This window comes from Triticum aestivum, chromosome 6B (assembly GCF_018294505.1).
Source record: "Triticum aestivum cultivar Chinese Spring chromosome 6B, IWGSC CS RefSeq v2.1, whole genome shotgun sequence".
NCBI classification, from domain to species: Eukaryota; Viridiplantae; Streptophyta; class Magnoliopsida; order Poales; family Poaceae; genus Triticum; species Triticum aestivum.
This window is the reverse complement of record NC_057810.1, coordinates 340,374,261-340,388,001: the sequence shown is the minus strand read 5'-3', so window position 1 is coordinate 340,388,001 and position 13,741 is coordinate 340,374,261. Positions and strand designations below refer to the sequence as shown.

Below are 13,741 nucleotides of genomic sequence, written 5' to 3'. Positions count from 1 at the left end.
GTCGGATACGATAAGTATTTCGAGTGCAAGGAGGATGCCCTTGGAAAGATTGGCTTCTCCTCTTATCAGAAGTGCACAGGGAGTACCCTGTGATCTCATTGATGAGTACGTCCGTATGAGCGAGTCTACGTGCCTAGACTCCATGTACAAGTTTTGCAAGGCTATGATTGCAATGTTTGGCCCTGAGTACTTGAGAGAGGCAACTGCCGAAGATATAGCCCGCTTGTTGGTGATGAAAGCCAGCAAGGGCTTCCCAGGGATGCTTGGCAGCATAGACTGCATGCACTGGGAGTGGAAGAACCGCCCTTCTGCTTGACAAGGGCAGTATAGGGGCCATGCCAAGGCTTGCATTGTCATACTTGAGACCGTGGCCTCACAAGATCTCTAGATCTGGCACTCTTTCTTCGGCATGGCCGGATCGCACAATAATATCAACGTGCTTCAACGCTCGCCGGTGTTTGCAAGGCTTGCCGAAGGCAACTGCCGGCCGGTGAATGTTAACATCAACGGCCACAACTACAACAAAGGATATTACCTAGCTGACGGTATCTATCCTCAGTGGACCACTATTGTGAAGACAATCCCCAACCCTATTGGAGGGAAGAGGAGGAGATTTGCCCGAGAGCAAGAGTGCTAGGAAGGATGTCGAGCATGCATTTGGTGTTCTGCAATCTCGATGGGGCATCCTTCGGTATCCTGCTAGAACTTGGAGCACCAAGAAGTTGTCGGAGGTGATGACTGCTTGTGTGATCATGCACAATATGATAGTAAAGGATGAGCGCCCGGAACGTATCTACGATCAAGGGTTTCAGTTCCAGGGTGACAATGTTGTGCCTGAGCATGCAGGAGGAGCGGCAACGTTTGCACAATTCACCCAATTTCATAATCAAAAGCGTGATTGGGAAACTCACATTCGGCTGCAAGATGATTTGGTTGAGCATATGTGGGCTCATGTTGGCAACCAATAGATGTATCTTTTTTAAAATGTATTAAGACAATTTAATTTTTATTCGGCTTGTAAACTATGATATATTTATTTGGGATGTGGAACTATGCTATATTTGTTTGCTTGTGAAACTATGCAAAATGTGTGTATATTGGTTGAAACACGACAGCAGCTGGCTGCGCAGGCCGACCCAAACCAAAAATTGGGCGGACGCCGAGCGGACGCCCGACCCAAACAGACAAAAAGCGAACAAAACGCACGTCCGTTTGGGTTGGCGCATTGGAGTTGCTCTTAGTGATTATGAATAAAGCTTATCCGAGAAACTTCACATTTCTGTGATATAATCATCCGAACTGATGGACTATCAATTATCCTGTATTTCTATTACAACAATGAAAGAGAATTTTGTACGAGGTGATAGTCGTCAAGGCATCAACGCTCTGACCCAAAGCCGAGATGAAAGGATTTGTACACAAGAGTGAATGACATCAAATTCCTATTACAGATGTAAACTGCGAGTGCAAGTGAAAAGCCACCAAGAATATAGATGAAGCAGCACATGGTTGTGGAGGAGCAACTCCACCTTGCTGCTATGAAGTTTACAACACAAGTGTCGAAGGAACCACTTTGACGCGATGTGCTAGATAGCTCTAGAGTCAAAAATAGGCCGATATGGCAGCAGGAGTTCAATGCAAAACTCCTACAGCACAAGATCTATTTCAACATCTTAGATAAGAACACCAGGGTCTATTAAGGGCAACTCCAAACGGCCGACCCATTTTGTCTGGTTGGGCCCGAGGGCAAAAACCACGGTCCAGCGTGCGGAGGCAAACACATCTTCTGTCTGTCTCGTGTCTGTGCGGACGCAAATCCGCCCCATATTGGGCCGAATTTGCATCCACACGGACACGAGACGGACGCACCGAGCGTCCGCTTGGTGTCCAGCTCGGGCCCGCGTGTCAGCCACCCAACCAACCCCCGTTGGTCCTACTTAATTCCACGTGTGCTGGCAGGCCTGCACGTCAGCCACCTAACCTCCTCCCCACGCATCCTTTTTAATGCCACGTGTGCGGGGGGCCCCCAGTTCTCTTCCTCTTGCCCTCCAGCCGCACGACATCCAACCCTAGTCGCCGCCCACCGTCCCACCGGCCACCGGCGCAACAGTGCTATGGATATGGATCCTCGGGAAGGCCGAGAAGCACAAACACGAGGCCGGCTCCACCTTGGGGTAGAGCCGACGCCGCACGGCAAGCTTCACCCTGACACCGCCTGCAACCCCACAACAACGTGTGTACGTTGGCGTCGAGCAGTGCGAGCGGTACTGGCAAGAGGCCACCCCGGTTTCGTGGCTTGACGTCCACTTGCCAAACGGTTGGCACCTGAACCCAGAGAGGGTTCCGGTGCCTGCTGTTCCGGCCTCCGGCCGCACACGCGTGGACCTCCGTTGCGACCCGGCGTTCGACGTCCACTCGCCATTCTGGGACACTTGGTCCCACGACGAGCACAACGCTGGTGTCGTTCCTACTTCGCCACTCGCTCCCAGTCCTCCGTCACCAACCAACGAAGCCTCCCAGCTCGACGAGAACGATTAGGCCTACGAAAAGGCCATCGAGGACTCCCAGCTCGCCAAGCACGCCAAATGGAAGACCCTGGCAAAGCAACTAGCCTTATCGACCGCAGGCGATGTCTCCGTGCGAGAGCGGCATCAGCAGCCGGAGGAGATAGAGAACGCACTAGGGCCATTGGCGGGGCAATCTTGGTCATGGACGACCATGGTGCCCTACTCGCCGAGGTGGGTGTCATGCACGCCCATGTGGTTGGGCGCATCCGAGGAGGAGGCCGAGCGGCACGCGTTGCAGGAGGCCAAACAGCTGCAGGTGGCGCGGCAGGATGCAGCGCATCAAAATCAGGCGGCGCAGGCAGCGTTGTTAGCGTGGCAGCAGGTGTTTTCATGGGCGGTGCCGGTGTTCGTCAACCTGACCAAAGAGGAGGACGACGGCGACAGCTAGAATAGTTGTATTTAATGTTTTTTAGTTTTAATTAATGTAAGACTGGACTTCTGTTGTCTGTTTATTTTTTTTAATTCGCAAATCCGGACCAAAATGTCAAATGCGTCCCTTTTGGGCGCACCTACAAGCCGGTGGATGAAACCGGACTTTGTTGTCCGCCTGGCCGACCCAAACGGACAAAAAACAGACACACTGTGTGTCCGTTTGAGTCGGCGGGTTGGAGTTGGCCTAAGACTAGTGGGTACAAGTAAATTGCATGTGTTTTGCAGCCAATGATGACACTATGACTTCGATTCGATTGATTCTTAACAAACTAGTATTTGCTTAAAAAAATAGTAAGTATTAGTGACGGTCTAGGAGTCCGATATTTCCTTCCTTGTACCTCAAGTCTTTTGTACCATGTATATGCCCCTCTGGCCTTGCAATACAATCAAGTTGCATCCATAACATGGTATTAGACCTCTAGGTTCTTTTTTCGCAGGCGCAACTCGTGCTCCAATCCAATATCGCTTCGCTGTAATCCTCTCGGCCGGATGTTGTTTTCCTCCTCTACTGCCTTCATGTAAGCCTGCTCTAGTTGCTACTCTCTCTCTCCCATGATCTGCCTCAAGTCAACACAACACCATCACCCAACAAGTCCCACTGTCGCTCTTCGTCACCTCACCCGCGATTCACGCTTCTTCCCGATTGAGATTTCCTCCCGCTGTTGTTCCAAATCAAAGTCTGTTGCCATCGATGTTCCAAGCCGATGTTCCAGATTGACTCTCAGGCCACCGGCTCCTCTTCCGCCCTCCGCCGGCCGCCGGCGCGTTGCGCCCCACTCACCCCCACCATGCCGTCGGCACTCATCCACGCACGTACCGACCAAATCGATTCAGCTAAGTAGCTTGCACACGCGTGCTACGAGTAGATCTGCTCCGCTGAGTTAAAAAAAACAAGCATAATGTTCTCGTGGGTATGCATCTCCCTCGCTCCCCGACTCTTGACGGTGTTTCCTATATTGGTCCCATCTCGCACATCCGCCGTCTCTCGGTGCTTGGTGCTCGTCATAGGGTCCACCTGTGACGTCGTCTGAAAGACGTCTTTCGCAGGTTGTGTTGGTCGCTATACAGCAAATCCTCTTGTGACCTTCGCACATGGTGATTGTTGCTCTACGCCGACTCCCTTAATTGTCCAGTGATTTTCGACGGTGCTCCATCTCACGCATGCATCTTCTATCGGTGTTGCCTGCTCTTCCGCTACCTGTTGCTCTTTGCTGCTCTTTGTCAACATCTAATGTGCACGGCTTTCTCCGCATCTTCCACTCTTGCATTCACGATGACTTGCATCTCTGTCCCATGTATGCTTTCTAGTTCCTAGCTCTATATTTTCTGCTGCGTCCACCAAATCCGTTGATATTTTGTGTTTCTCATGTCATGCGAGTCCACCATACTGTCTGTCAGCCTTTTTCCGGTCCTTGTCCTTTCTACAGGATTTTTGTGGCCTCTCTTTGCATTGTTGATCTACGCCCATTCTCTTGTCGCTGGTTTTCTTGGGCTATGATTTTGTGTGAAATGCTTCATTCTCTTGATGTGTCATCTTCTTTTGACAACCCATCTTTTCTTGATACTTATCTTGTATCTTCTAGTGATGCCGTGTCTGCAGTGTCTTCCTCTGATGCGCCATCTTCTTCTTTGGCTTGACTCAACAAGTTTTGAAGACTCTTCATGATATGGCGACACTCTCAAGACGCGGATTTTGGATTAGCAATTTTCTTTCTGGTGTTACACTTCTTCAAATGCAATGCTATTGCATACGCTTTGCATTTGAGGGAGGGGGGAGTATATTAGCATCGGTCTAGGAGTCCTATATTTCCTTTCTTGTACCTCAGATCTTTTGTGCTATATTAGGTATCAAGGGTGTGTTTGGATTGCAACCAATAGCAACCATACCAAAAATTTGGCAAGCCCATGAAAATTGGTGAGCGTTTGGATGGCAACATTTGGCTCGCCCCACGCGCCCACGACTGACCAGTAGGATTCTTGCCAATGCGTTGATGGTGCGGAAAAGCTGAGCCAAAAGATTGGCAACTGCCTCGCCCGCTCTCTCCGTCGGACCCACTTAATTATTGCAGCGATTAACTCTGGAAATGTATTTACTGGTCCGCATATCTCTCCAATTTCCTATTTTTCAGGTGATACGTACTCCTTTGTTTTGGCTCAACTAACCGGCAGGTGCATGCAGCAAGACAGGTAATACTTACCAAACAAATCAACATCGGTTTCTTTCAGCGTATTGTAGCTGATTAAAAAAGTTATGTGTCACATTTTTTCATCGACTATGGATAAAATGAAGCATGGATCAATCGTAGGTCCCAAACTTTGTTGTTCGAAAAAAAAGTCCCAAACTTTGTTATCTTTAGTTGGTAGCAAACCAAATGACGGCTTCACTGATTTTGCCAAAAAATTGGTAGGTACAATGGATCTAAACAAAACAATGATAACTCGCCAATTTTTTGGTCATGCCCTAGCTTTGGTCATGCCAAAAAATTGGTGGGGCTAGCTGGGGCATAAACCAAACACACCCCAAGCCTTTTGTGCTATATATATGCCCCTTGGGCCTTGCAATACAATCAAGTTGCATCCATATAACATTAATGTCCTTTTCAAATCTCCAATCCACAATGGGTAGATCTATCGCATATATGCGAACACATATTACTTCACAAGCAATACATTTATCAATGTCAAAGTGGATTCCCCTCTCGAATTGAGCTATTTCTGCTTTTTCTAACACAAAAGTTCGAGTTGTTCGGTGGAAAAATATTTTTATAATCTTTTCCTACTTTTTCTTTTAAAGTGCATTGGCATGCCAAAAGGTTGGCAACCATCCAAACAAAGACCAATATTTGAGACATGGCCAAAAGGTTGGCCACAATCCAAACACTCCCATAGCCATGAAAAACTGAAGTGGGAAAGAAATGTGAGATATTTAACAGCACGACTGCAAGATTATAGGGTCAGTGTTTATGGCTTACCAGCTACGCACCAGTTGATCAACTGGTGCAACGGGTGCAGTTCTTTGTGCTGGGACCGATGAGATGTAGTTAACCACACCATTATTGAAGACACTGAGATCAAAATAACCTAGAGCACAGTGACAGCTGTCAACACTGTCTCAACTTAACTTTCACAAAATAAATATCAATACAACAAATTGCCTTTTGTACCTGAACGGAAAATAACATGGAGGATTTAGGGGCTTGTTTGTTTGCTCGATTAAGATACAACCAAAAGGTAGTGGTATTGATGGTCGCCCATCTCGAAGCCATTGCGATCAGTATTATAAGTGCCCCACTAAAAATTCTGCACAAGTAAGATTCATCAAATATAATAAATGCAAGTAAACACAAAACAGAAAAATTAAAATGTGGTGACAGTTAGATGTGTATGCCTTGACTCTCAAAGTCATAAATTTCAGAGAACAGCATCGATAGCATATTATGTATATGTAACTTTTAAACTCTCTTGTGTCAGCTAATATTAAAAAAACGAAAGAAACATTGTATTAATACTGTGAGCAAAGAAGCATACACTAAGTTGTTGTTCTCTGGAATTTCAGCTGGCATCAATGTGAATACAGACAGGAACCAGCATGCGAGCCATGTGTATATTGCAACAGCAGGGCTAGCTTCAATAGAAAAGGCTCCACAAACTGAAGCTAGTATCCCAAGGGCCAAAAAGCACCAGGTATAAAGCTTCCGATCAAAGAAGCTCATAACCTGCACAGAAGTATCAAATCTCAGTCTTATAGAACTTAAACATTTGAGGTGTCAATAACAGGTGGTGTACGCACCAAAAACTCCAATATGAGCAATGCAGCAACCGAACTGATCAGAAGATTCATAATGTACTTAAATGGCATATTAAACAATTCTCTCCATGCTGACTTCATGAATTCATAGTTTTGTACAATTCTTGTCCAAAGGAATATTGTCATAAATACATAGGCATGGTAAAGAGGTGGAGATTTCTCTAGAAGTAGTATAATGGATGATAAACCCATGAACAAGCATCCACCTATGTATACCTGAAACCAGGAGAGATAAGATGAAAATAGTGTAAAGGACCACATCAGCTGTCACCAAACAGAAAAGACATTCCAGTAAATTATAATTACAATTCATCATTTCTCAAGTAACTTTGAACAGTTCACAAGAATGAATAAGTACCAAACCCATATATTTTGAACATAATTCTATCTGACGTTTATGTAAATTTTACAGCAATGCTGGATTTCATTAGGGAAAATAAGGGTATCTGAGAGAAAAAGAATGAACAAGTACCAAACCCACATATTCTGAACATAATTCTATCTGACGCTTATGTAAATTTTACAGCAATGCTGAATTTCATTAGGGAAAATAAGAGTATCTGAGAGAAACAGAAACAAAACATATATGAAGTAGATAAAAAAATTATTGATGACAATCCACCCTGAGCAAGCTAGAGAAGGGAAACTCCATGGACTGACTCCATTGTCTCCACCCCATAGGAACTACAAGATCACCGCAAGGACACCTTCGGCATCCAGGAGTCAATATAGCAACAGAAGCATGTGTTCACACAATGTTATAGACATAGAATCGTACTTAGATAATCTTACTTTCATGGAGGTATTCTTGGGATAAACTTGAGTCCTCTTTAGAAGATTAGCAGGAAATGTTGTATAAGACTGTAGCACATGTAGAATGAGGTTTGCCATCCATCCAATGTATCCAAGGGTAATGGTTGTCATTAACATGAACCAGTCGTATGTTTGGAAATAATGGAGACCAGCAAGAGCCATAATACGGAGCTCTTCAGAATACTTCATGGCAGTTTTGTAGTCCCTTGCAGATATTAGATCTTCGATTCGATCGAGGACAGACGAATAGTTCACCAGTGGTTTAAAAGGCTTAAAATAGAGTGAACTGGATTGCTTCTGCTCTGAGATTGTCAAGGAAAGACATGTATGGAGTAAGAATATCATCCGATGTATTCAGCTTGGAGGCGGTAAATTTGCATAAAGTACAAAGGTGATTGCCATGATGGGATAACAGTTTCCAATGGTCTGCTGTAAAACATTGACTTCAGCGGACAAATAATGAAATAGTCCCCATCAATCATTATCATTCGAAGTCTTATGTACAATTGAGTGCAACAGCCTACTAGCTTAGAAGAGTGGAGTAAGCAAAAAAAAATACAAATATGTTTCAGATCTTGTTCTGAATGGGTACCTGACTTTCGGAGGAACTGGTTAAGAATTTGTTTTGTGTTGGCCAGAACTGCTTCAACTTCATCAGACTGTAAAATAAAAGAGAAATAATTGGGATATAGAATTCAACGAGAAGTTTGCAAGCCTAGACTGCAAGCACAGAAGAATTTTGGGATAGTACTGTGTTGCTTATTGCCTAACCTTGCTTAACTTCAGATAATGAGAAGGTAAGTTCCCCACAGAATTCAAAGGGCATGGCAGACCAACAAGTGTCGCCTGCAAAATTTATGAACGACTGAGAAAATGCAATATTGTGTTTACAAATGTAGAACATGCTGAGGAAGAAAGGAAAATAAGGTATCCTATTGTAAACAACCATTAGAGGAGCTATATCAGCCTGGTTGACATCAACTCTTTCGAAGCCTTCAAGAGCCCAGTTCTGTGGCGTGGGCATATCGTGTCTGTGGTCATCAACAAACCGAAAGCCATCATCAGGTTTGTCTGTATAGGCCAAGAATTTTGGGCTCCTGATTCCAGCCCCCCATGCTACAAGTGGAGTATCAGTATTTGAAGGGTGTCCGTCTCCATGGCTTCCTATCAGTAGAAATGCATAATTATATTAGTATCATAAAAACATTGGCATCATAAGATATGATGAGCCATGTACTGCCAACCAACCCTATTCTCCAAACTATAAGTGAAAAATCAAAATTGGCATCATTAAAATGCATAATATGATGTACCAAGTACCAATCAACCCTACTCTACAGAATAAAAAGTGAAGCAAGAAGCAGAAGCCTCTGCTATTACTAACAGGTCAGCACATGTGATTGTGATGCACAACACCCTGAGGCAATCCCATGCAAGGTTAGACCAAAATCAGTAGACTGTGGAGTGTTAAGATGTCATGCCCTGAGCTGTCAAACCCTGTAGGTCCAGAACTTTATAGGGATCTCTAGCCCTAAAAAGCATATGGAAAAACCGAAAAAGGGGAGGGAAGTTGATGGGTGAAAACATTGTGTGTGTAGTACTTTATCGTACATTCGTACCTTTGTCGCTCATTCCATGATCTGCAGTAAAAACGTAAGCTGTCCGGTTGTCATTGAAGTAGCTTTCCATGAGATTGTACATTCTCTCAGCTATTTCATCAACAACCTTGACATTGTTCAGATAGATGCTTGAATAGGGCCGATGTGCATGACCATTAGAATCGCAACCCAGAAAGTGCAGAAATATAACCAACTTATCCTGTAGGAGTAACTGCCTCAATTTAACATCATCAAGAGACCTGTTGAGAAGACCTTCAAACTGGTCAAACGACCAATGATCCAAAAATGATGCATCTGCAATCAAGGTCTCTAACCAAGTAAATAAATGATTCCATAGACAAAATAAATCAGAAAATTAGAGGATTGATGCCTTAGATTATGTAATATTTAGAGTTTCAATTGGATCGAAACATTTAATTATTCATACAAGAAACATAGCAATTGCAGTATTAACTTTTTTTAACTCGTCGCACAAAAGGTTATAAGTTCAACAATGATGATTGCGAGTTCCCAGATTTCTGAAAATTATGACCTTAACTCAGAAAGCAGATCTAGAACCCTATTCACATACAAATTATCAACTCAAAGACTGTAACATAACTTTTGGAGTACAGGAATATTCAGTATGATGTGCATGCATTAAGTAAGCACAGCGTTACCAATATATGGTGACAAAGGCACAAGATGATTCTCTGATTGTCATATAAATCAAAACACAGTAGAATACAGATGATCCCATTGTGAATTTGTTGCATGCAGTATCAATAAGTCTGACCTGTTGCAAAGTCTTCGTATTCATGTGGATAACTACCCCAGGTACAGTGAGGTAGGCTGCTACAGAATATAGGAACAATATCTGGACTCCCAAACGAGATAGTGTGTCGACTTTGATTGAATACAGAATCAAACTCAACTGGATTGGCCTTCCATCCTGCACTAACAATAAGTGAAATGTGTAAACATCGTGGAAGCAATTTCATGCAACAAGTCATCAGTTCCTACATTTATCTCTGAAGTGCCTTCATACCCCAAATTTCCAATAACACGAAACAAACTATCGTACGACATCAGGGAATAGCACTATAATTGGTGGTTGTTAATTATAATCAAGTGCAGGCAGTAAATCCTACAATTACAATCAATCATACTCCGATGGACCATGGTCACTGGGACATGGTCCAGTACATGCATAGTGGCAAGTATGTCAGTGGACTGTGTGAATAAGTACCACCCGCAGTATTCCAGTAGTAACAAAAAAAAATAAACAATCGCACCTGATTCATACATATCAGTCCAAAGTCCTGATAACTGCCAAGGAAGCCCTTACCAGATTAAGCAATGAAGAAACTGAATCCAGTAGACTAGAATATTACAGCAAGCTGAATGACTTGTTGTAAAAACATGTCCATGTGAGTCTTGTCAAGTCCAGGGTATTTCCATGACTTAACCTGTCATTGTTCTTATCCACAAACACCCACCACTGAACACTAATGCCAACGTTGTAACTGAGACAGTGTGTTCTAATCAAATTGCTCGCATAACTCCTAAAAACTGAAATAACTAATGATGACGACGCGTTGTACACCCCAGCGCTGCTCCAGGCTACTCCTTTTCCCCAACCTCACCTCCATAGCACAAATTTCCAATAACACAAAACAAACTATCGCACGACAGCAGGGAATAGAACTATAATTGGTGTATGTTAATTATAATCAATGCAGGCTGTAAATCCTATACTTTCAATGAATCATACTCCGATGGACCATAGTGACCAGTATGTCAGTGGACTGTGGGAACAAGTGCCATCCGCACTATTCCAGTAGTAACCAAGAAAGAAAAATCGTACCTGATACACATCACTCCAAAGTCCTGATAACTGCCAAGGAAGTCCTTATACCAGATTAAGCAATGCAGAAACTGAATCCAGTAGACTAGAATATTACAGCAAGCTGAATGACGTTGTAAAAACATGTACATGTGAGCCTTGTCGAGTCCAGTGTATTTCCATGACTTAACTTGTCATTGTTCTTATCCACAAACATCCACCACTGAACACTAACACCAACGTTGTAACTGAGACAGTGTGTTCTAATCAAATTGCTCGCAGAACTCCTAAAAACTAAAATAACTAATGATGACGACGCATTGTACACCCCAGCACTGCTCCAGGCTACTCCTTTTCCCCAACCTCACCTCCATATCCCAAATTTCCAATAACACAAAACAAACTATCGCACGGCAGCAGGGAACAGAACTATAATTGGTGTTTGTTGATTATAATCAATGCAGGCTGTAAATCCTATACTTTCAACGAATCATACTCCGATGGACCATGGTCACGGGTACGTGGTCCAGTACATGCATAGTGGCCAGTATGTCAGTGGACTGTGGGAACAAGTGCCACCCGCACTATTCCAGTAGTAACAAAAAAATTAAACAATCGTACCTGATGCACACATCACTCCGAAGTCCTCATAACTACAAAGGAGGCCCTTACCAGATTAGGCAATACAGAAACTGAATCCAGTAGACAAGAATATTACAGCAAGTTGAATGACTTGTTGTAAAAACATGTCCATGTGAGTCTTGTCGAATCCAAAGGTATTGTCATGACTTAACCTGTCATTGTTCTTATCTGCAAATACCAACCACTGAACACTAACGCCAACGCTGTAACTGAGACAGTGAGTTCTAATGAAATTGCTCACGTAACTCCTAAAAACTAAAATAATTAATAATGTAGACGTGTTGTACACCCCAGCGCTGCTCCAGGCTACTCCTTCTCTCCAACCTCACCTCCATTACCACCCACCCACCCCTCTCCTTCCCAAAGCCAGAGACAGAATTGTCCTCGCCTCGCATCCATTGCCCCCACACCCCTCTGTAAGCTGTGCCAGACCGTCCAGATCTTTGAAGTGTGATTATTAACAGTAAGTAACAACTTTGGAGCATTAAAATGTATGAACCGAGTATGTTATGGGGTTGGCAGTAACCACAACTAACAGTATGAATTCAAGTTGGCAGTAAGCACCAACAACCAACATTGCACTAGCTCTTATGAACATGAAGAACACTACTGCCCAATAGAGATACACTGGAACTAGAGGTGAAACAGCGCACCTTTTGTTACAGCACTGGGATCCTCGTAGAAGCCGGCGATGATGGCGACGTGCCCTGGCCTGGACTCGGTGGGTGGCCGCGCGTGACTGACGCCCCACCGGCCCTTCTCCTCAATCACCCCACGCAGGAATGGTGCCCTATACCTTCCCCGCTCGTCCGGCTCGAAGAACTTGTCCGCCCTGAGCCCGTCCGCTGCAGCCACCAAAATTTTCAAAACCCTCACCGCATCACGCCCACAAAAAACACGGACGAAAACCCCCAAATAGAGGAGGTGACGAACCAACAAGGAGGACGAGGCGCTTGGCTGGAGGCGCGGAGAGGCGGGGCGGCACCGGGGCCATGCCGTGGACGATGGGGGACTTGAAGTAGATATCGAATATGCTCAGCATGTAGACGGCGTGGAGCACGATGCCGAGGACGACAAGCCACCGCTCGCGCCGCCGCGTGGAGGCGGACGACGAGTGCGCCTGCGGGCGGGGGCGGCCGGCCATTGCACGGCGGGGACCGGCTGAGCCGTCGAGGGGAGATGGTCAGATGGATCTGGGACTGAGAAGGGACGAGAAGCGGGAAGGCGTTGGACTGACACGACTGGTGCGCACCAGAGTGTGCTGATGTCAACTTAACGCAATATTTGAAGTGAATTGCAAAAAAAACACCTACTCCGAGATTGCCATCACATTTCTTGCTCACACATTTTCCTTACTAAAACTCTCAATAAACACTGATGGTCAATTGGAGCCAGCGAACCTGGATTTCTGACATCTCGGGCCCGTCGACGGTGCCATGTCAGCAGAAGGAGACGGAGAGGGGGTTGACGGTCGTTACCTGACTGACTATGTCAGTTCCCTCTCTCTCGCGCACTCCATTCCTCTTTCCCGCTCGTTCTCTTCTCTCTGCGTTGCTACGGTAGCGACGAGTCAGTTGGCGGCGGAGGGACCAGCAATGAGGGTAATGAGTTCTTGGAGGTGGACAGCTGTCGCGCGTGGAGTCGCCGATCTATGGGACATGGCTGCCCCTTTGCTGGTTCGGTGAGGGTGTGCACGCGACGCAAAGAGCAAGACGATGAGGGACACGACGGTTTTACCCAGGTTCGGGTCGCTGGGAAGCGTAAAACCTTACTCCTGCTTTTGTTTATTGATGGGTGTGTGTGCAAGCACGCGGAGCGCTCTCTTTCGACAAGTCACAAGGAGAGGGCAGTTGCACGAATACCTACGCGTGAGGTTGAAATGGGTTCGAACCCTTGTAAAGGTTGCCCTGGTCCTCCTTTTATAGCTCAAGAGGTTACCACAATGGCAAAAAGGTCTTTACAGGGTGATTAGATAGAAACAGAAGTATCATACCTAACTCTGCTAGTTAGGACAAAATGCATTAAATGCATCGCT

The 13,741-nt window shown here is 45.1% G+C and overlaps 1 protein-coding gene across 3 annotated transcripts in view; it reads right to left on the bottom strand.

The window, feature by feature from the left end:
* Positions 1 to 12,967, bottom strand: part of LOC123137103 (GPI ethanolamine phosphate transferase 1) — a 30,948-nt gene extending 17,981 nt beyond the window's left edge. For 2 of the 3 annotated variants that reach the window (XR_006467745.1, XM_044556685.1), the window contains exons 1-12: positions 12,640 to 12,967; positions 12,360 to 12,581; positions 10,015 to 10,170; positions 9,240 to 9,533; positions 8,567 to 8,784; positions 8,392 to 8,466; positions 8,213 to 8,279; positions 7,600 to 7,922; positions 6,790 to 7,023; positions 6,528 to 6,715; positions 6,164 to 6,299; positions 5,972 to 6,080 (exon numbers count right to left, since the gene is read on the bottom strand). Coding sequence is in view for 2 of the 3 variants with exons in the window: in XM_044556685.1 (XP_044412620.1) it covers positions 5,972 to 6,080; positions 6,164 to 6,299; positions 6,528 to 6,715; positions 6,790 to 7,023; positions 7,600 to 7,922; positions 8,213 to 8,279; positions 8,392 to 8,466; positions 8,567 to 8,784; positions 9,240 to 9,533; positions 10,015 to 10,170; positions 12,360 to 12,581; positions 12,640 to 12,850 (2,233 nt within the window). In the remaining variant the exon portion in view is untranslated. The remainder of the gene's footprint in view (positions 1 to 5,971; positions 6,081 to 6,163; positions 6,300 to 6,527; positions 6,716 to 6,789; positions 7,024 to 7,599; positions 7,923 to 8,212; positions 8,280 to 8,391; positions 8,467 to 8,566; positions 8,785 to 9,239; positions 9,534 to 10,014; positions 10,171 to 12,359; positions 12,582 to 12,639) is intronic. The other variant, XM_044556687.1, reaches the window with a different exon arrangement.
* Between the last annotated feature and the right edge of the window lie 774 nt (positions 12,968 to 13,741).